This window comes from Homarus americanus, unplaced genomic scaffold, assembly GCF_018991925.1.
Source record: "Homarus americanus isolate GMGI-L3 unplaced genomic scaffold, GMGI_Hamer_2.0 scaffold16712, whole genome shotgun sequence".
NCBI classification, from domain to species: domain Eukaryota; kingdom Metazoa; phylum Arthropoda; class Malacostraca; order Decapoda; family Nephropidae; genus Homarus; species Homarus americanus.
In genome coordinates this window covers 10,122,447-10,145,847 of record NW_024757794.1, presented here as the reverse complement: position 1 = coordinate 10,145,847, position 23,401 = coordinate 10,122,447, and the positions used below count along the sequence as shown (strand labels likewise).

The 23,401-nt window shown below is 33.6% G+C and overlaps 1 protein-coding gene across 2 annotated transcripts; it reads left to right on the top strand.

Annotated features, from left to right (window-relative positions):
- Window positions 1-99: 99 nt before the first annotated feature.
- On the top strand, window positions 100-10,102 carry LOC121857799 (pre-mRNA-splicing factor ISY1 homolog). 2 transcript variants are annotated; one of them, XM_042354021.1, is made up of 8 exons: window positions 100-209; window positions 977-999; window positions 1,800-1,963; window positions 2,645-2,810; window positions 4,286-4,473; window positions 4,835-4,965; window positions 6,603-6,747; window positions 9,393-10,102. In XM_042354021.1, the coding sequence occupies exons 1-7, from the start codon at window positions 207-209 to the stop codon at window positions 6,744-6,746; spliced, it is 819 nt and encodes a 272-aa protein (XP_042209955.1). In that variant the 5' UTR covers window positions 100-206; the 3' UTR covers window position 6,747; window positions 9,393-10,102. The 2 variants fall into 2 exon arrangements, with proteins under 2 accessions (XP_042209955.1, XP_042209954.1); XM_042354020.1 differs by having other exon boundaries at window positions 6,603-10,102.
- Window positions 10,103-23,401: the final 13,299 nt, after the last annotated feature.

Here is a 23,401-nt window from a genome sequence, read left to right as displayed (position 1 = left end):
TAGTAAAAATAAAGAAATATTTTCAATATTCTCTTTCATGAAAAGTATATATAATAGCTAAAAGGTGATATTAATAAGAAATATATCAATGTATAATATATCATAGAAATAATTGGTGTCAGGCCAGGTGCTCCAGACGAGGGTTGAGGCGGCGTGTGTGAGCCACCAGTGTTGCACCACAGTATACTACAGCATAATACACTATAATGGTAATCCTTGGGTTGTTTATATTAAGTTTATTCGGTGTTTAATGCCTTGATATTTAACATGCTTGATATTTAACATGCTTCCTATCGAATGAAACAAATTTGCCGCAATTATATTTCGGGGAAATTGTCGAATTTGTTTCGATAATAGAAATTTATTCAATGAAATCACTATACAAATTTACATTGATTTAACGTGTATATAGACAGTGCAGTGGTGATTTGTCCTTTTGTAAGGACGAAGAGCTGAAAGTTGTGTGGCCGCCTGGTCTTTCAAGCATCTTGTGGTAAAGGTTTAGAGGACTCCACTTCAGTATCTACTCAGAATTTTTTGATGGGATATTTAATATTACCTGGCACACTCATTGGTAAAATTTTCGTTTCGGTCATGCACCTATTTGGAAGTCGTTCAAATCACACACCGGAAAACCATAATTTTCAACCAAGCCTAACCTACCCTAACCTAACTATTAATGGTGTAAAAACATGAACGATCAGGTGTTTATTGTACTGTGTATCCATATGTAAGAGTACAGTATATACCTGTACTGTGAATAACTATGAAATCATTTTGTATTGAGTAATGTTTCTGAATAAAATATTTCATTCAAATTGTAGTACAGGTAATGATTACTACTGTACAAGTACTTTATACAGTATATACTGTACTTTGAATCACTTAAATTAAATTCTCATTACCTGTACAGTACTTATTCGGTATTCATCTGTGTATGTTGGTAATTATTCTAATTTGTGTTTTCTTCCAACAGGCACGGAATGCGGAGAAGGCTATGTAAGTATGGTCCCACATATTGTATTATACAGTACTGTATAATTATTAATACTGTATAGTATTGTTTGATAAGCTTTCATCTTTTTTCATAGGCTGTACATCTACAGTAGCTACAAATACTTTTCATTGGCTTTGGGCATAATTATGACAATTAAGTTCAGTTTAGTTAATACTTGGCACATTGTACAGTTATGAAAATTTCACTACAGTACTCTGAAACCCTGGGTAGTAGAATAACCCGATCTGCATATACTGTACCTTATAAAGTTGAGGAACTCGAGCTTTCTCTGCTTGACCTCAGCATGTTACTTAATTTACTTAATTTTTTTATTAATAGAAAATTTGTCTGCGCTGTAGATTCTCAGTTGTCCTCATTGTAAATATAACTGCAAATATCAGTAATCCTAATTTTTCATTGCTTTCCCATCATGTCCACAGTGTTGAGAACCGTAACTTTATTCTCAAAGACAAGAGAGTTTGATATTCTAAGTTAGTTTTCATATTCATTTCTTATTCATAAAAATGTCCCAGACCATTATGCAGCAGCTAGAGTAACTTGATGTAAGTATTGAAGACAATTTGTAAACCATTTTAACAAGATTTAACACACTACTGGACCAGCTTAAGAAGATACAGTACACTTTACAAAACCAATTTAGCAAGGTTTGACTCTCTATAGGTCCAGTTTAACAAGATAGTTCTGTATGGTACACTACAGAACAGTTTAACAAGATTATATACTTTGTGGGATTAATTCAACTTGAGTGCACATTTGCAGCACCATATTATACATTTTGCAGGACCACATTGGCACGGTGGCGGGCAGCACAAGAAGGAGGCACACAGCAGCAGAAAGTCCGGCGACCTTACCTGGCCTCCGAGTGTGAAGATCTCCGAGAGGCTGAGAAGTGGAGGAATCAAGTCATCTCTGAAATTGCACGAAAAGTCTCCCAGATACAAAATGGTATGATTTAAAATAGTGAATGAACATATGAAAGTATTTTTCAATACAAATTTGGTATTTCTTTAATGCATAGTATACAGTAATTTATAAAATACTAATGCAGGAAAATACTAATTTAATTACTACTGTAATACCAAGAATTAGGTACAGTACAAATACACTATACAGTTTGCAAAACCTCAGCTGCATTCAGTGATTTAATGACATTACTGTGTTTATATTTTTTGCACAATAAAACAGTGTAGTTTTACTTACATAGTTCAGTTTTCCACCTGTAGTATTGCATTTACTAGTACCCATACAATACTGTACTGTACAGTACGGTTTAAGGTATTTTAATGTCTTAACAGATCTTTTGGCCCCTTTACTGTTTTGAATTTGTTGCTTAGTGTTTTACATTGAACATAGCAGGTATAAATTTGTTCTTTAATGCTTTCAGCTTCTTGCTTGACTTTTGGTCTTTAATTAAATTTGTCTAGAAGAGATACAAACCCTTTTTCTGTTACACAGATACTTAGCCTTTTACAGGGAAGGTGTTTCTGCTGAATAGAATTGTCTGGCATTAGCCAGAGTAAAATACCCAAGTGCACTGCTGCCCTTTAAAGGGTTAACTTAAGTTATTTATGCAAATTTTGTAAGTAATTTTAATCTATTGTCTTACTTTACTTTCATAACTACCAGCTGGCTTAGGGGAATTCCGAATTAGAGATTTGAATGATGAAATCAATAAACTTCTTCGAGAAAAGGGTCACTGGGAAGTACGAATTAAGGAGCTAGGTGGTCCAGACTATGTTCGTGTTGGACCCAAGATGACAGATATGGATGGTCAGGAAGCCCCTGGCAACAGGTATAATATTTTATTTCTCTGTAGCAAAACATCCTTCTTGAGCATAGTACAGTACAGTACAGTACAGTATATTCAATCCAGACCTCCCATTTTATAGCATAAGTATTCCTAGTCCCAGTCACCTTCAGTCACATTCACAGCTTTTCAATTTTTTAGAAACTTCCTCAGAGATTTTGGTGAGCTTTATATAAAATAAATGAGTGAACCGTTAACTTTTGGTCCACTTAAGAACTGAGACACCATTGGGCCCCCTATTCTAATAAGATCCAATTTTATTGGAAAATGAAGATTGAGTCCAAATTTCAGAGACCATTAACTTTAAGATCCATTAGGACAATGGATGTGCCATCAAGAATGTGGCTCATAATCTTACCATTTGAAAATACAGTACAGTGGTCCCTCAGTTAACAAGCACATTCGCTCCAGAAGGTTGCTCGTTAACCGAAAAACTCGTTAACTGAAACCATTGTTTCAATGGGTTTTCGGGTAATTGGTTCCAGCTCACTGAAAATTGCCTAAAATCAACAAAAACGGTAGTAAAGTACACTTACTTTGAGGTGTGTATGTAGAAGGCTCCTGGATGATGATGATGGGAATTAGAATGGGGGTGGAGGAGAAGGCATTGGGGTGGAAGAGAAGTCACCCCATGGTGCCATTTCACCCATAAAATTTTAGTTCTCTTGGTGTAATTCAAGATTATTTTCTTTAAATCAACACTGCACTGCATTATATATTGTCAATATGTAAAATAAATTTCAAATTGACCAATAATTTGCTTGGAAACACAGAAAAAAGCTTTTAGTTGAAGAGTCTCTCAAGCAAGATGTTACCTCCACTGAAAAGACACAGACTGACGCCTGTATGGTGTGTTGACAGGCTGTTTGGCGTGCAAAAAACTAGCTTCCTATACTTCAATTATGTTCAATAAGTGTTAAAATGACTAAAAAATTTAATATAAAACTTTTAAAATTATTGAATAGTACAAACTTCTCGATATTTACTAAAATAGTAAGGAATTTAAGCCCTAGAACCAATTACTGTATTGACGGACTAATACTACAGCTGGTGGACCGCCAAATGCAAGCGAAAACGTGTGGAGGGGCGCTTGTTAAAAACTAATTAATCGGGGGATTGCTCGTTAACCGAGGGATCACTGTACATTTATAATGATTTGGGGATTGAAGTGAGTTTTATGGAAATATTTTGTGATGCTGGGATGTGACTAAAATAGGGGAGATATACTGTATGTCTATGTATACATGCTGTATAACTAATGTATTTGACATCAGCTTGTCATGATCAGTGTTTGAATAGTGGATTTAAATGTCCCCTAGTTTACCCCACTAAAGGGGATCTGTTGTCCTTTCTCTTTTCACATAGTTGAGAATATATAGTTTAAGTAAAGGATAAAGCAGATATACATACAATTCTTCTTGAATTGTTACTACTGCAGTTTTTTTCTCTCTTCTTTCCAGAGGTTATATGTATTTTGGTGCAGCCAAAGACCTGCCTGGAGTTCGAGAACTGTTTGAACAAGAACCTCCACCCCCTCCTCGCAAGACCCGCGGAGAGCTGATGAAGGATATTGATGCTGATTATTATGGCTACAGAGATGATGATGATGGTGTTTTGATACCATTAGAACGGAAAGCAGAGAGAAAAGGTAAAAAATTATTACATTATATTTTCTATATTTTTCCCAGACAGTTAAAAAAATATCCATGATTTTTAGGTGTAGAATTTAATATTGCATGTTCCATGATATCCCAGGTATCTGTGAGTGAGTAATGTATGTAAAAATAAAATTATAAAGCCAAAATATACCATATGGGTGCATGATTTAAGATCCAAACAACTATCACAAAATTACTTTTTAAATTAACACCGAGAACTTCCTGTGGTATTGATAATTTAAGAGATAAGGCACATGATGTTTTGTGGATCTTGTTACTTTGTACCAGAAAGACAGGTTAGAAGAAAAAGGTGTAATCATAGTCTAACTGTTGTTATTCTGTCTTCACTAGCAATACAAGCAGCAGTGAAACAGTATACAAACAAAAAACTGGCAGCCATTACAGGAGAGGATGAGGAGGGTGAAGAGACTCAAGAGAATGGGGTGGAAGATGAAGATGATGTAGAGAGTGAAAATGAAGAGGTAAGGTTCTTTTTTCCATTTACTGTATTTCATCATACTTTTTATATAAACTTGCTGGAGTTCATTCAGATCCAAGAATACAGAAGTTGACCTTAGCCTGCTGAGTGCTATGTGGACAGTCACGGCTCTGTAAGTGTAATTGGACCTTCAACCTTTTAGGATAGTTCTTGTTAACAAATAACCCACCATGATAAGAAAAAACAGAAGAATGTATTTACATTCAACTTACATTATAGCATGATTGGATAGTTGATGAGCAGTGTCAAGTGATGAAAGATGTTTTGTTTGAAGCTGCTGCGCACAGCGAGCGTCATGTTATGTTGACACGCACTTGCAACACATAATTCTTACTTGAAGGCACTTTTATATAATATTTCTTTCTTATAAGCTACTACAAAACAAAATATTTCTATTTTCACCCAAAGAACTATAAAATATTGAAAACAGGTCAAAGGACATGCATGCATCATGAGAGCTGGCGGGTTACCCACCGCGAGGCACAAATCTTGAGACAAAGATTACCCATGTATCGAGTTGCTAATTAAACATATATCCCATACAAAGTATTTTGTTTCTCTTGGACATTCAAAATATGCCACATTAATTAAGAACGTTGAGGAACATCACTCGGGGTCGCCTTAGCTAACGTAGAGGAACGTCACCTCGGCTGTAAGGGAGTAACCCTGGCACACATTAATTGGGCTGATCCCTAGGACAGAAAGCTCCTTATGTAATCATCCTGTCTTCAAGAGCATCTTAGCTACAGGCTCTTCTAGAAAAGGGGATTTTAGGTTGAACTTTCCATTTCTATAATATTAATGTAAAATATTGATGGGGAGTCGACTAAAGATTGCTAGATTTGGCAAAAAATGCAAAACTGTACAGTAGTATATGGAATGAAAAATAAAGTACAGCACATAGATGCACTTAAGTTATGGAAAAATTGTTAGCTGTGTATGGAGATAGTGCTGAAGGGAATGCAGGTTACTGAGGCTTATGACAGAAGAACAGAATGGTGAAATTCTTTAGTATACTGTACTTGTGGAGTCTTACTTGAAGTAGGGATTTAACCAGCTATTATCACAAATAAGAAAACCTGGATGTATTATTAAAGGTTAACAGCAAAGTTTAAGATGTTGGGAAGTAATGAACCAAAGTCAGTTTAATATTCTAGGCAAGTTTAATCGTGTTACTGTAGAGTGAGTATTAGTTTTTGTGTAACTTGATACTTGGATTTATAAATACCCTACTGTACAGTATATGGAAAGCTCGAGTATGGGAAGATTGATAAAATAAGTATACTTGGCTACGACGAAAGATTTATTAGGTTTAGTCTAAGGAGGGTCATTGTAAGTTCTCTGGCCGAGTGCAAAAAGGGCCAGTGTCAAAAAATGACAATTTAGACTGGCCCATAAAACCCAGGTTTCAAGGGCCAAAGTCTAAATTGGCATTTTTTGACATGGGCATTTTTGCACTCATCCAGTGAGTAGTAATTGAATGAGCCGAGATACTCCTATTCAGATGGTTGTAAATGAATTGCTTAGAGGTTAATGTGGGAAAGGACTATTGTATTTAGAGAGATTTACATTTTTCAATATAAAATTTCTTTATTAAATTTTTGTAATTCTCCCATACAGATATCCCTGGATGAAACAGATGAACGATCAGAGGTGCAGCGTTTTATGGCTCATGTGCCCAACATCCCAACACAAGCAGACATTGAAAATGCATTGGTGGAAAGGAAAAAACGTGAACTGCTTCAAACATACCTTGGTGATTGAGGTAAAACACTACTAAAAAGTACCTGAATTTATGAAGTACAAGTGATAACACAGCTGGAACAGGAATTGTGGGATGACCATTCATTGTCTGAGATCAGTCTCATAGATGTGGCTTTATTAGAGGTAGTTACTAAGCGATCTGTTTTCCCCTTACACAATTTGTTACTCTTATTGCGAAAGTTATGAGAGGTTTTTTAGCATGTGAGTCATATGCAATAGTTATTCCCTATTGGTGATAAAGATTATTAATGGGTCAGTAGCAGAAAGTTGACAATGATCACATCAGATTCAGCTCTTGCACCTCACCTTTCATTTATAGACATTGGAGAGATTTTACTTTGTCAAGAATGTAAATACATCAGTAAGAGTAACCTAGACTTTTCATTAATGACCCCCAAACACCAGTTTCCTTAAAGTTGAAGCTCTGAATATAAAAAAAAGGGGCGGAGTCCTGAATTAGATTTTCTGAATCCACCCTCAGCTCTACTGTATGGAAATGCCAACCTATTCATTTTTAATTATGACTTTATCTTTACTTTTCTTCATATAACTGAACTAATTAGTTTTCAAGTACTGTACTACTGCACTTATGTATAATTTGCATCAATTGTCACCAAGGCAGAATTTATTACAAGCAGCAATTACAAACTGCTAATTAATGATGTTATGCAGGATGTCCAAAAAGTTAGGAATTGATAGAAATTTATTCTACATAAGCAAGTATTTATACATACTGTGCTGTATGTACTCCAAATGTTCACCACCATGCTTATAATGTGTGTAAACCATCAGTGGTTCCAGTGACCTGTGTACTGTACTGCATTGATGGAAATGTCCAAATCCCAAATTTGTATCTATTGATACAAACTTTTTGGTTATGCTGTGATTTTATACATCTTATAATTTTCAAATCCTGTATTCAGAAAGCATAGATAGACATTGCTTAAGTCATTCATCATAAAGAGAAAATGTACTAGATAATCCATTCATGGATATCCCAATAATATTGTTTTGCAGGGAAAATCAAAATGTTACCCTGGCCCATTGATTACAGTGATTGTTAGTATGGGCTTTCATTGACTGAAGCCCTTGGTAATAATCAAGAAAATAAAGGTTAGTGGAATATACTTATAAATGGACCATCTAGGGTGAACACATTAAATAAGTCTATTTTATATATCTGGGCTGTATTATCCATCAGAATTGTGGGAAAAATAATATATATACAGTATGTAATTTTTTATACTACTTTTAAATAAAATAAAGTTGTTCCTTGGGTATTTCTCAACCCGTGGGACATGTGATAAAATATCCATTAAGCTTATTTCCATGTAGGCTATACAGTATCGGTACTATCTGCCACCTACAGAGCAACCTTTCACCTAACCTCCACTCTGTCAATACTGTATTACCTACCTACTTACCCCACACCTCAGACATGTAGTCCAGTACAGTAGTTGTTTGTTTTTGTCTTGGTGGTGGAAGTAATTGTAATATTAGAGGTAGTATTTGTAGTCACATTTAATTTAAAGGAAATGGCCAACTTCAGTTTTCTTAGTTTTTATTATAACAAATTACATTTTTGTTTATGCCCATTGTAAGAAGTTTAAACTATTTAGTAGCTAGATTTACAACATTTACAATCATTCATATTCAAAAATTTGCAGCCTTTTTTCTACACATTTATAATAATGTACATACCACATTCTTTCAACAGAAATCTTTCCAATTACAAGAATACAACTAAAGAACCGGATAAGGAATTGTAGAAAGTTAGTTACAGCAGAGAAGAGTTTAGAGTAAATGTATAGATGTTATTGCAAATGTTCCTTTCTGGGATGCTAAAAGCTGCAGTAAAAAAAAAATATTAATACAGTACTGTATATAGTGATATCTCCATTAGCAGGAACAATTGGTGCAGAGCACTTCCAGTAATGAAAGATTTCCCGGTAACGAGATGACTCTCAAAGCCGGAAAAAATCCCTCGTCCCCAGAATTTTCCGTGCAACGGAAAAATGTTCTCGGAAGTTCCACAAATTGCCTATTACATCGTCTCTTAAACCCAGAAAAATATCCTATCCCCAGAATTTTCCAGGTGCCCAATCAAGAAAATTTTCTCGGAAAATCATTCCCAAAACCAGAATTTTCCAGAAAATTAAGGCTTAGGGAATGATTTTCCGAGAAAATTTCAATTTCGGCTATTGGAGAGTTCTAGGTTTGAGGGATTCCGGCTAATGGAGATATTACTTGTATATGGTATACGCATTGGAGTAACGATATTACTCGTTCAATATTTCCCCAGAGTTTATAAAGTACAGTACTGTACATACTGCACGGTAATCTGAAATTATAAAGTTTAAAATGTGAACTTATGTTACTATACATGAACCTTATATGAAAGATATTTATGTATCATATGCATACTATACTATGAAGAAGTACTGTATTTTAAAATTATAATTTGGAACTAAATTTCTCTCTATTTAAAATTTTTAATGTTCCAGAAACGATATGATTGACTCAGATGAAACCTACATCTACAAATAATATTTTTTTCCAATATACTGTACATTAGTACTCCAAAATTGACAGCATATCTAACATATTTCAAGTAAAAAGTTAACTAATCACCATCAATGTTTTAAGGCCAGTTCCATGCTTGTGTGGGTTAGCCGTGATTACCTGATGGCAGTTGTTGGGTGAAACTAGAATGGAATGCTCCCCTGCTCACCACCACAAACCCAGGGTGCCAGCTCAGAAAAAGCAGCAGAGACCAGAGAATGGCCACAGCTCTGGTGACCTAGTTGCCATCAGGCATGTTGAAGCAAAGTTTTACAGCTGGACGCCCTTCCTAACGCCAACCCGCAGGATGGGAACAGCTGACAAGGCAGGGTCACAACTCGAGGTAATCAAATACTACCCACTTACCTATACTAACAATGATTATTGTAAAGGAAATACCCAATATAAATATATTATGAAAAATGCATTACTGTACAGATAAATACAGGCTGTTTCAAAAAGTTAAGTTCACCCTCTTCCTCATCACCTTACACCTGACACCCAAAGTTTTAAAACTTGGCCTTATGGGAGTTGGGCTCCTTGGTTCCAGTAAATCAGTCTCATTACTGGAGAAGAGGAGGGTAAAGTGATTTTTGGAACACCTTGTATATTGCCTTACCTTATGCAAGCCAGTGTTATGAAACTTACAGTACCTTTATTATACTTGATTTTATTGTACACATTACAGTATTTTAATTCAAAGATATTAGAGAAAGGGCTATCACCCTTATAATGAACATGAAAACTGTGTATGGTTATAACTGCTTCTAAATAAAACAAACTGGTGAAACTGATGGGTGCTTCCAAGAGTTTGATCTTGACCTTCAGGATTGGAACATGGAAGTATTTCAATGCACACCTTATTTTGATTCCCATTACAGCAAAATCCCAAATTTAAGATTTGTCATCTAACAGTTTCATTATGATTTGTAAAGATGATTCACAGTTATGGTCCAGACAAAATGCGAGATGGACAGAAGTACCGATATGTACACACAGACAGAGCGGCCGCTATTTACTCCCCTTTTAGGGAGCAAAATTTGTTTGAAAAATTATTTGCTTAATGTAAAAAAAAAGGGGCAAGAGAGAGAGAGACTTTTGATGAATATTAAGTTGAAATGTTTTTCAGTCCCATTACAATATATTAAACTGTACTTTTGGACAATCTCAGTGGCTGCCAGAAAAAAATGATATTTAAGTACTGTATTATATTTACTGTAGTTTTATAACTGCACATCTCGGATTGAGTAATTCTGTAATTCTGAAATTCTATTGGTCAAAACCCCAGACCCCAAACCCATGACTTCTGTGATGTAAAAATTTCATAAATATCACACCTTGTACCCTTCTTTTTTTCTATTAACCATTTATTCATATTCCTCCGTACAAACTTGTTCAAATTCTTATATACAGTAATACAAAACAGTTTATCCATTTAATTCTTTTGTGAAGTACCAACTTTGTTTAGCTTCATTCCTATTTGAATAACAAGGAAAATGTGCAAAATAAATAAAAGAAGCAGATGGGGCACATACCTTGACACTGTGGTGGGACACTCCAGCCATTTGTGGTACACGTAACAATACATTGGACATCATCCTGGGTGAGGTCATTTGAACACTTCACCAAGACTTTCTCACCATCACTCCATACCTTGTTTGTCTTGTTCAATGGGTTGCATGGCACAGGACCACCACATACTGTTAACATATAATTGAGTAATATCAGATATACTGTACAAGTGAAAATGAGTCTAATAGGCCTGACAGCTCTTTAGAAGCAGCATAGATATATAACACTAGACTAAAGCTTTTTTCAATACACAAGGAGGCAGTGTGGCCAGCACTGTACAGGTGGTATTTAACTATCTTTACTTTTTCCAACTATTGAGTACCCATTCATGGCTTGGTGAAATGGGGGTGCCCAGGTGCAAACCAGTGACAAATTGAACAGGAAGTGAGCACTGTGCCCACTCAGCCACTACACCCCATCAGATACAAGTACTGTGCAGTCCCCCAAAAAGTATCATTAGCCATGGAGTCGATGTGATTTGAGGTTTTCCGAGCAATGTTACTCGACCTGTTTCTGAACAGTTGGTAGTTCTACATCCATGACCTTTGAGCATGAAAGAGTATACACATTTTCGAAGAACAGTATCTAGTATGCCATACAAGGATGACTCCCTCCCCCAATCCTACCCCCCATTTCTAGCTGTTGCTAACATGGCAAGCAGGCATACCAACTTATGTTGATGCATTGGGGATCATATCAAACCATTTCAAATTGTAGCGATGGAAAAACTAACGATACTTTTTTGGCAATTATACATATATAAATGGACAGAGTTACTTCTTTGAAGGGAGATCAATTCACACATCACAATACTGTACTGTACTGGACATAATATATCATAACTTGCAGTACTGTAATTCTAAAATGTTAAGAGTACAATACAGAACAGTACTAAGTTTTATTTTCCTCTACTTGAGCAAGAGAAAAAAGTAACTCGGTATCAAAACAATATTTGATCATCATCAGGACCCCAACTACTGTAACACTGATGATACCTAGCAACAGGACATCCCTCAAACCCTAAGGTTCTTAGAACTTTGAAATCCTTAGAAAGTTCAGGAACTCCAGTGAAGTGCAGTATGACAAATGAGACAAGAAGCTTATACTGTATTCTCTACAGTACCATACCAGAAAACTACCATAACAAGTAATATTTACTTTAACAAAGATATGGTGAACTCACAAAAATCCCTTACTATCACATTACGTACTTGAATCAAACTTTAAAAATTCCCAGATTCTTTCATATAAATTTGTCTTAACTGGCCATGAGGAAATAAATTTCCCCAACTTCTGCAAAAACCGATTGAGGACTTCTGCACACTGAGAGCCACCCACCACACTGAAGACCTTTAACACTTTTGTAGTACTCGCCTTCTGCTGTAGATGTCATTATAGAGGGCACTGATGTTGTCTCTAATACAGATGGCACACCAATATCTGTTACTGATGTGGTCACTTGAGATGTCTGTGGTGAAGTCACCTCTCCTGATGATGTTGCTGTGATATCCAATGCCATCTCGGTTGTTGATAAGATTGCTGTTTCCATGCTTGTTATTGATGTCACTTGTGGTGTTGTCACTTCAGGTGTTGGTGTTGTCACTTGTGGTGGTGGTGTTGTCACTTGCGTTGGTGGTGGCGGTGTTATTGTTGTTGCCACTTGTGGTGGTGGTGTTGTTGTCACTTGTGGTGGCATTGTCACTTGTGGTGGTGGTGTTGTTGTCACTTGTGGTGGCATTGTCACTTGTGGTGGTGGTGTTGTTGTCACTTGTGATGGTGTTGTTGCCACTTGCGGTGGTGTTGTTGCCACTTGCGGTGGTGTTGTTGCCACTTGCGGTGGTGTTGTTGCCACTTGCGGTGGTGGTGTTGCCACTTGCGGTGGTGGTGTTGCCACTTGTGGTGGTGGTGTTGTCACTTGTGGTGGTGGTGTTGTCATCTCTTCATCTGGTAGATTTAGGTAACGAGTACTGTATTAGACAAGTAAAGTATAAAGTATTCTGTAACTTAAAAATTCTGGTTCAAGATTATCAGTGGTGTGCCCTCAAGGTGTCCTGAATCTCCTAGAGGGAGGTGTCATGCTCTTACCACACCTCAGAGGGGAATGTAACTTGCTCTTTTTGTTTAAGTATTACTGGACAAGGTAATCATCTGCACTTTGTCCCCAACAAGGTATACAGGTACTGTACTGTATTTATCACTCCTTTTACTCATGTTCTTTACTTTGGTAACCATAATGAGTAAGATTATCGTTTTTTGTCATAAGAACCTTTTGATAAGCTTAAATCACCTCCTTAAAACAGCAGTAAAATAGACAATAGAGAAGTGATTACCATAAAGTATTAAAATAAATATATAGTACACTGATGAAGGAAAGTACACATCTCCCAAAATACTCACAAAGACAAGGATACACCGATGAAGGCACGCAACCCTGCAATCTCTCGTCATAATGGTACTTTCCAGGACATCTCTTGAACACCCAGACACTGATGTTCCAGCAAATCTTGTAGACTTTACAGTCTTCCGAAACTATTTCTATTTCTCCAGGTTCTTGGCACTCCTCAACTGCAGAGAGTTTTTAGTAATTTAATTACGGAATTATATTAATGGCTGAATCCTAATTCAAATTTGTTAAGCATTATGTGGACTTGAATATTAAGCATGAAATAACATTTTCTTTCACTTGTAAATGTACAGTGGTGTGTATGACTGCTCTTTCAAGAAGTTTTATTGTAAATTAAATTACTTTACTTCTTTTCACCTGTATTTTTTTTAATACTTTAAAGATGAGCAACATGTATTATTTGCAACCAGAGAACCAGACATATGAACCATCTGAGATGACAAGAGACAGTGCTCATTCTGAAACCTGTTATGCCCAGCTGTTCGTGAATTTTTTTTTGTTTTCCGTATATGACATGATATTTAGAACACAGTGAGGTTGATACCAGTGTACTGTACATCACCACCATCATCAGTATACTGTACCATAAGTTGATATAAAAAGATGTACTGTACTTGTATAAATTATGAGCACTGGGAATAATGTAACTGTATTTCATGACTTATTGTTTCTAAAACATTGAGGATTCACCCATCCATGTGTAATTAACTTACTTATGCAAGCTTCATATCTTTTGTCACACTTCATCTTTCCTGGGTCAAACTTTTCATTCAATTTACAAACTTTCTCAAACCAGCTGCCTGATTTACTGCACTCCCAGAACTTGTTGCAGTTGTCAGCATTGCTTGATATTTCCTTAGGAGTGCATGACCATCCTCCTGAGAGCAAATTGAAATCATTGCATTAATTTGGTAAGACAGACTTAAAGCCCTATACGTACTGTACTTTATGTTTATTGCCTGCTTATTGTCTGCTGACAGTCATTGACACTGACTAGTGATGAGAACCAATGAGAAGGGAGGTCCATAACTGTGTACATGTCGTGAACGCTGAAGGTGTGTGTTGTATTAAAGTTATGAAATCTGGAAATCTATCATAAAAGCTGAAGTCACTTTGTGGTGTTATCATAAAGGAAATGAAAGTGTGTAATGCATCTTGACCTACTGTAGATCCTGTGGAACCTTGGGAATTTGTGACCTCTCACTTGAGGTTCAACAAATAATTTTACCAATATTCACTTCATCCAGAGAGAATGGGCTAAATACTGAATTTTTAACACTTCACTTACTGTACTTTGATTTGATGATAGGAACTATTAAGATTAGAAAATACTGTACAACAACCTGGTGTCAGTATTAATGGAAGGATAGATTGGATTCATGAAAAGTTTCATACAAGATCACATTCGTTTTTATTATGTATTCCTTTATCATTTCTGGAGCCAAAGTACTTGCCAACAGTGCATAGCAGAAAACTGACGAAACACCCAACTGGCTAGTGCTGACCAGGAGTAAAGAGGATAAAGTTTATGGCAGGGCTCCTGCTCTGTGACATCTTAAGGCAACCCTCTAATTAGGGAAATAACTTGTCAAATCACTGCTCCTTAATTAGGAATACAGTACAATATCAATTAAACATGCTTTATTATGAATGTCCCAATATTAATTTTCAAGAAAGTATATTAAAACCAATCTACTATCACATTATGTATTATGAAACTAAAACAAAGAATGTTCAGTTTCACTTCATTCCTTGATATGTACAACACTTCAATTACAATTAATGAAACTGGTCACTCACTGTCACAACTGTAGGTGCTGCTACAAGTTTCATTGATTGGGTCAAAGTTTTGGTCTTCATCACACAGTTCCATCACCCAACGCTCTGTGTCGCTGCAGCTCCAGTATCTGTTGCAGTACCCAGACTCTTTCTTTGGATCCGTGAGGCTGCATGATAAGTCATCTGCAAGAGGAGAGACTCAGTGAAAGCTAGTGTGAGTTGTAGAACAAAATACAGGTATCACTTAACTTTCAATAAACTAAGTTAAGATGTTGAAATGTAAAGAAACTTGAACCTGTAACACTACACTATACCAACTTTATTATTACGATGATGGAATTTTGCCCCATGGGGGTATTCTTTGGAGTGATATTTTCCTGAAATTTTGAACAAAATCCATTTTTTGGCCGAAAATGACAAAAATTGTAAGTCTTATGCCTTAAAGGATTTTTGGCCAAAAATACCTTTTCTCTCTGAACTAAAATTGAATGTGCCTAACTATTTAAGTACATGCAGAATAATACACAAGCACCAAGAAATGACCTCGAAAACCCATAAGTGGCGAGTAATTAGCATTGCAAAACTAAATATATTCTAAAAATCATTTGAACATTTTCTAAAATCCATTTGAACAAGTTATAATCAAGATATCAAATTTTGGTTAACAGATCCTTAAGCAGCACATTCAGGAGTACCTATACTGAAATTTTGAACAAAATCCATTTTTTGGCCGAAAATGACAAAAATTGTAAGTCTTTTGCCTTAAAGGATTTTTGGCCAAAAATACCTTTTCTCTCTGAACTAAAATTGAATGTGCCTAACTATTTAAGTACATGCAGAATAATACACAAGCACCAAGAAATGACCTCGAAAACCCATAAGTGGCGAGTAATTAGCATTGCAAAACTAATTAATATATTCTAAAAATCATTTGAACATTTTCTAAAAGCCATTTGAACAAGTTATAATCAAGATATCAAATTTTGGTTAACAGATCCTTAAGCAGCACATTCAGGAGTACCTATACTGAAATTTTGAACAAAATCCATTTTTTGGCCGAAAATGACAAAAATTGTAAGTCTTTTGCCTTAAAGGATTTTTGGCCAAAAATACCTTTTCTCTCTGAACTAAAATTTGAATGTGCCTAACTATTTAAGTACATGCAGAATAATACACAAGCACCAAGAAATGACCTCGAAAACCCATAAGTGGCGAGTAATTAGCATTGCAAAACTAATTAAAATATTCTAAAAATCATTTGAACATTTTCTAAAAGCAATTTGAACAAGTTATAATCAAGATATCAAATTTTGGTTAACAGATCCTGGGTTGTTAATATCCAGAGCAATTTGTTATAATTGAAATTTTGAACAAACCATTTTTTATTGAAATGACAAATTTGTAAGTCTTATAGCTCAGGATTTTTAATAAAATACTTTTTTCTCTGAACTTAAAATTAATGTGCCTAACTATCAAGTACATATAAGAATAATAATAAAGCACCAAGAAATGAGATCTCGAAAACTCCATATGGTGAGTAATTGCATTGCAAAACTAATTAAAATATTCTAAAAATCATTTGAACATTTTCTAAAAGCCATTGAACAAGTTATAATCAAGATATCAAATTTGGTTAATAGATCCTTACAGCACATTCAGGGAGTACCTATACTGAAATTTGAACAAAAATCCATTTTAGCTCTGAAAATGACAAAATTATTGTCTTACCTTTAAAGATTTTTTTGGCCAAAAATAATTTTTCTCTGAACTAAAATTGAATGTGCTCAACTATTTAAGTGTAATATGCAAGAATAATACACATAACCAAGAAATGACCCTGAAACCTTATATGGCTAGTAATTGCATTGCAAAACTAATTAATATATTCTTAAAAAATCATTTGAACATTTTCATTTGAACAAGTTAAGAATCAAGACATATCAAATTTGGTTACGAGATCCTTACAGCACATTCAGGAGTACTTCTATACTAAATTTTGAACAAAATCCATTTTTGTCAAAATGACAAAATTGTAAGTCTTTTAAAGGATTTTTGGCCAAAAATACCTTTTTCTCTGAACTAAAATTGAATGTGCCTAACTATTTTAAGTACATGAATAATACATACACCAAGAAATGACCTCTAAAACCCATAAGTGAAGTAGTAATTAGCATTGCAAAACTAATTAAAATATTCTAAAAATTCATTTGAACATTCTCTGGGGTGCCATTTGAAATGTTATAATCAAGATATCAAATTTAATAATAGATCCTAAGAAAGCGTCATCTGTGAGCACTATAATGGAAATTCTTGAATAAAAATCCATTTGCCGAAAATGACAAAATTGTAAGTTCATTTTATAGATTTTTGGCCAAAACACTCTTTTCTCTCTCTGAACTAAAATTGAATGTGCTTCCAATTTATTTAAGCACATAATAACATACAAGCACCAAGAAATGACCCTGAAAACCCATAGTGAAGTAGAATTAGCATTGCAAAACTAATTAAAATATTCTAAAAAATCATTTGAACATTTCAAAAGCCATTTGGAACAAGCTATAATCAAGATATCAAATTTTGCCAATAGACTTCAAGTACATTCATGAGTAATTCATACTGAATTTTGAACAAAATCCATTTTTTGTACGAAAATGATAAAATTGTAAGTTTATGTCTTCAAGGATTTTGGCCAAAAATACTTTTTTTCTCTGAACTAAAATTGAATGTGCCTAACTATTTAAGTACACGGTAGAATAATACACAAGCAATTCAAGAATGACCTCGAAAAACCTATAAGTGGCGAAAATTAGTATCAAAAACTAATTAATATATCTCTAAAATCATTTGAACATTTTCAAAAGCCATTTTAACAAGCGCAATCAAGATATCAAATTTGGTTAATGCAGATCCTTACAGCACATTCAGGGAGTACCTATACTGAATTCTGAACAACCATTTTTTTGGCCGAAATGACAAAATTGTAAGTCTTTTGCCTTTAGCGATTTTTGGCCAAAAATACCTTTTCTTCTGAACTAAAATTGAATGTGCCTAACTATTAAGCACATGAATAATATACGCACCAAGAAATGACCCTCGAAAACCCATAAGTGGCGAGTAATTAGCATTGCAAAACCAATTAAACATTCTAAAAATCATTTGAACATTTTTCTAGTGCTTATTTGAATGTTATAATCAGATATCAAATTTTGCTAATAGATCCTTACATAATATCTATGAGTAATTTATACTGAATTTCTTAAATAAAATCCATTTTTTACCGAAATGACAAAATTGTAAGTCTTATGCCCGCATTTTGGCCAAAATACTTCTAAACTGTTCGAATGTGCCTAACTATTTAAGTATTATGCAGAATAATACATACACCAAGAAATGACCCTGAAAACCTATATGGCGGTAATTAGCATTGTAAACTAATTCATTATATTCTAAAAACTATTTCAGAACATTTTCTAAAAATATCGAAACGCTATAATCAAGATATCAAATTTTATTACGAACTCATGTTACATTCAGAGCAATTATATCGAAATTTTGAACAAATCCATTTTTACCGAAAAATGACAAAAATTGTAAGTCTTTTGGCTTTAAAGATTTTTACCAAAATACTTTTCTCTGAACCAAATTAATGACTAACTATTTAAGTACATGCAGAATAATACATAAGCACCAAGAAATGACCTGAAAACCCATATATGGCGAGTAATTAGCATTGCAAAACTAATTAAAATATTCTAAAAATCATTGAACATTTTCTAAAGCAATTTGAATGTTATAATCAAGATATCACCTTTTGGTTAATAGATCCCAAGCAGCACATTCAGGAGTACCTATACTGAAATTTTGAACAAAATCCATTTTGCCGAAATGACAAATTGTAAGTCTTTTGCCCTTAAAGGATTTTGGCTAAAATACCTTTTTCTCTCTGAACTAAAATTGATCATGTTTTAACTATTTAAGTACATGCAGAATACACAAGCACCCAAGAAATGACCCTTGAAAACCCATAAGGGCGAGAGTAATTAGTACTTGTAAAAACTAATTAAAATATTCTAAAATCATTTGAACATTTTCAAAAGCCATTTGAAACGTTATAATCAAGATATCAAATTTTGCTAATAGATCCCAAGTGTTATTATTCAGTACCCATACTGAAATTTTGAACAAAATCTATTTGCTGAAAATTATAAAATTGTGGGAAGTTCAAGAGTGCCTTCAAGGATTTTTTAATAAAAATATTTCTTTTTCTCTGAACTAAAATTGAATAAAAGCTTCAATATTTAAGTATTATGCAGAATAATATACGCTACACCATGAAATGACCTCGAAAACCTATATATGAGTAATTAGCATTGCAAAACTAATTAATATATTCCTAGTAAATCATTTAAGAACATTTTCTAAAAGCCATTTCCGAAACAAGTTATAATCAAGATATCAAATTTTTTGCTAATAGATCCTAAGCAGCACATCTAGGAGTACCTATACTGAAATTTTGAACAAAATCCATTTTTGGCCGAAAATGACAAAATTGTGTTTTTTGGTTCCTTAAAGGATTTTGGCCAAAATACCTTTTCTCTGAACCAAATGAATGTGCCTAACTATTTAAGCACATGCAGAATAATACACAAGCACCAAGAAATGACCCCTTGAAAACTCCATATGGCTTAGTAATTAGTATTGCAAAACTAATTAAAATATTCTAAAATCATTTGAACATTTTCTAAAGCAATTGAACAAGTTATAATCAAGATATCAAATTTTGGTTAATATCCCTATGTTGACATTCAGAGTAATTATACTGAAATTCTTAACAAAAATCCATTTTTGGCCGAAAATGACAAAATTGTAAGTCTATTCTTTAAAGGATTTTTGCCAAAATACTCTTTTCTCTGAACTAAATTGACTGTGCCTAACTATTTACATACAGAATAATACATACACCAAGAAATGACCTCGAACCCATATGGCGAGAGTAATTAGCATTGCAAACTAATCAAAATATTCTAAAAATCATTTGAACATTTTCTATGCCATTTGAACAAGTTATAATCATATCAAATCTTGGGTTAACAGATCCCGTTGTTAATATTCAGGAGCAATCTATAACGAAATTTTGAACAAATCCATTTTTACGAAATGACAAATTGTAAGTTTCACTTAAAGGATTTTTAACAAAATATTCTTTTCCTGAACTAAAATTGAATGTGCCTAACTATTTAAGCACATGCAGAATAATACACACCAAGAAATGACCGAAAACCCATAGGCGGCGCAGTAATTAGCATTGCAAACTAATTAATATATTCTTAAAAAACAATCGGAAATATTTCTAAAAAGCCATTTTATCGTTATAATCAAGATATCAAATCTTTTGTCAATAGATCCAAGCAGCATATCTATAGGAGTACCTATACTGAAATTTCTGAACAAAATCCATTTTGGGCCGAAAATGACAAAATTGTAAGTTCATTTTGGAAGGATTTTTGGCCAAAAATAATTTTCTCTTAACCAAATTTGAATGTGTTTAACTATTTAAGAATACACAAGCACTAAGTAATGACCAAAACCCATATGGGCGCAGTAATTAATATTATAAAACCACTAAAATATTCTAAAATCATTTGAACATTTTCTAAAAGTAACGGTATCAAGTTATAATCAAGATATCAAATTTATTAACAGATCCTTACAGCATTATCCAGGAGCACCTATACTGAAATTTTGAACAAAATCCATTTTTGGCCGAAATGACAAAATTGTAAAACTTATGCCTTAAAGGATTTTTGGCCAAAAATACTTTTCTGAACTAAAAATTGAATGAAACAATCATTTAAGCACATGAATAATACACACACCAAGAAATGACCGTTCCATATGGCGAGTAATTACATTAAAACTAATTAAATATTCTAAAAAATCATTCTGAACATTGCGCCATTTGGAATGTTATAATCAAGATATCAAATTTTGGTTAACAGGATCCTAAGCAGCAGCCATCTAGGAGTACTCTATACTGAATTTTGAACAAAAATCCATTTTGGCCGAAAATGACAAAAATTGTCATCTTTGCCTTTTAAAGGATTTTTTGGCCAAAAATACCTTTTCTCTGAACTAAAATTGAATGTGCCCAACTATTTACACATGCAGAATAATACATACACCAAGAAATGACCGAAATCTATATATGAAGTAGTAATTAGTATTGCAAAACTAATTAATATATTCTTAAAAATCATTTGAACATTTTCTAAAAATATTTGAATGCTTATAATCAAGATATCAAATTTTGCTAATAAAGGATCCTTAAGGCACATTCAGGAGCACGATACTGAATTTTGAATAAATCCATTTTGGCCGAAAATGACAAAATTGTAAGTTCCGGGTAATCTCAAGGATTTTGGCTGCACATTTTTTCTTCTGAACAAAATTGAATGTGCCTAACTATTTAAGACATGCAGAATAATATACTGCCACCAAGAAATGAATTGAAAACCCATAAGTGGCGAGTAATTAGCATTAAAATCCATTTAATATATTCCTCAAAATCACGGAACATTTTCTGAAAAGCCATTGGAACAAGCTAATCAAGATATCAAATTTTGCTATCAGATCCCACATATCTAGAGTGTTCAGGTTTCAGGCTCTTTTGGAACAAAATCCTACTTTTTGGCCAAAATGACAAATTAAAGTCTTTTGTCTAAAGGATTTTTGGCCGTAAATAATTTTTTCTCTGAACTAAAATTGAATGTGCCTAATTATTTAAGCACATGCAGAATAATACACAAGCACCAAGAAATGACCTGAAAACCCATTATATAGTAATTAGCATTGCAAACCAATTAAAATATCTTCAAAAATCATTTGAACATTTTCTGCAGTGCTAATGGAATGTTATAATCAAGATATCAAATCTTGTTAATAGATCCTGCTATAATATCTAGGAGTACCTATACTGATTTTAAATTAAAATCCATTTTTACGAAAATGACAAATTGTAAGTCTTTTTTTACCTTAAAGGACTTTTTGGCCAAAATAATTTTCTGAACTAAAATTGATCAGCTTCTAACTATTTAAGGTTATGCAAGAATAATACATACACCAAGAATGACCTCGAAACCCATATATGGCGAGAGTAATTAGTATCAGTAAAAACCACTCAAAATATCTTAAAATCATTTGAACATTTCAAAAAGCTTATTTGGAACAAGTTATAATCAAGATATCAAATTTGTTAATATCCTTACAGCATATCTCAGGAGTACCTTATACTGAAATTCTTGGAATAAAATCCATTTTTTTTTGGCCGAAATGACAAAATTGTAAGTTCTTTTTGGTTTTAAAGCGATTTTTTTTGGCCAAAATACCTTTTCTCTGAACTAAAATTAATGTTTAACTATTTATGGCACACATGCAGCAATAATACATAAGCACCAAGAAATGACCTTGAAAAACCCATAAGTGGGCGAAAGTAATTAGCATTGGGTAAAACTAATTAAAATATTCTAAAAATCATTTGAACATTTTCAAAAAGTAATTTGGAAATAAGCAATCAAGATATCAAATTTTACACAGATCCTAAGCACATCATAGAGCACTTGTACTTAAATTTTAAACAAAATCCATTTTTGGCCGAAAAATGACAAAATTGAAGTTCACCCAGCTACTTTTTTTTTTTTTTTAATAAAAAATATCTTTTCTCTGAACTAAAATTGATCAGCCTAACTATTTAAGTACATGCAGAATAATACATACACCAAGAAATGACCCTGAAAACCCATATGGCGAGTAATTAGCCAAACTAATTCAAATATTCTAAAACTATCGGAATATTTAAAATATTTGAAATGTTATAATCACATCAAATTTGCTAACAGATCCTACAGCACATTCAGGAGTACCTATATCGAAATTCTTGAACAAATCCATTTTAATGGAAATGACAAAATTGTAAGTTCTGCCTTTAAAGCATTTTTGGCCAAAATAATTTTTCTGAACTAAAAATTGAATGTGCCTAACTATTTAAGCACATGCAGAATAATACATAAGCACCAAGAAATGACCCTGAAAACTCCATATATGAGTAATTACATTGCAAAACTAATTAAATATCTTCTAAAATCATTGAATATTTTCTGTGCTAATTTGAAATAAGTTATAATCAAAGATATCAAATTCTTATTAATAGATCCTACATATCTAGGAGTATGAACAAAATCTATTTTTATAAAATCCTGTAAGGCAAAGACTTACAATTTTTGTCATTTGCGGCCAAAAATAAGGTTTTTGACAAAATGAAAATCTTCTGTTTGATGAATCT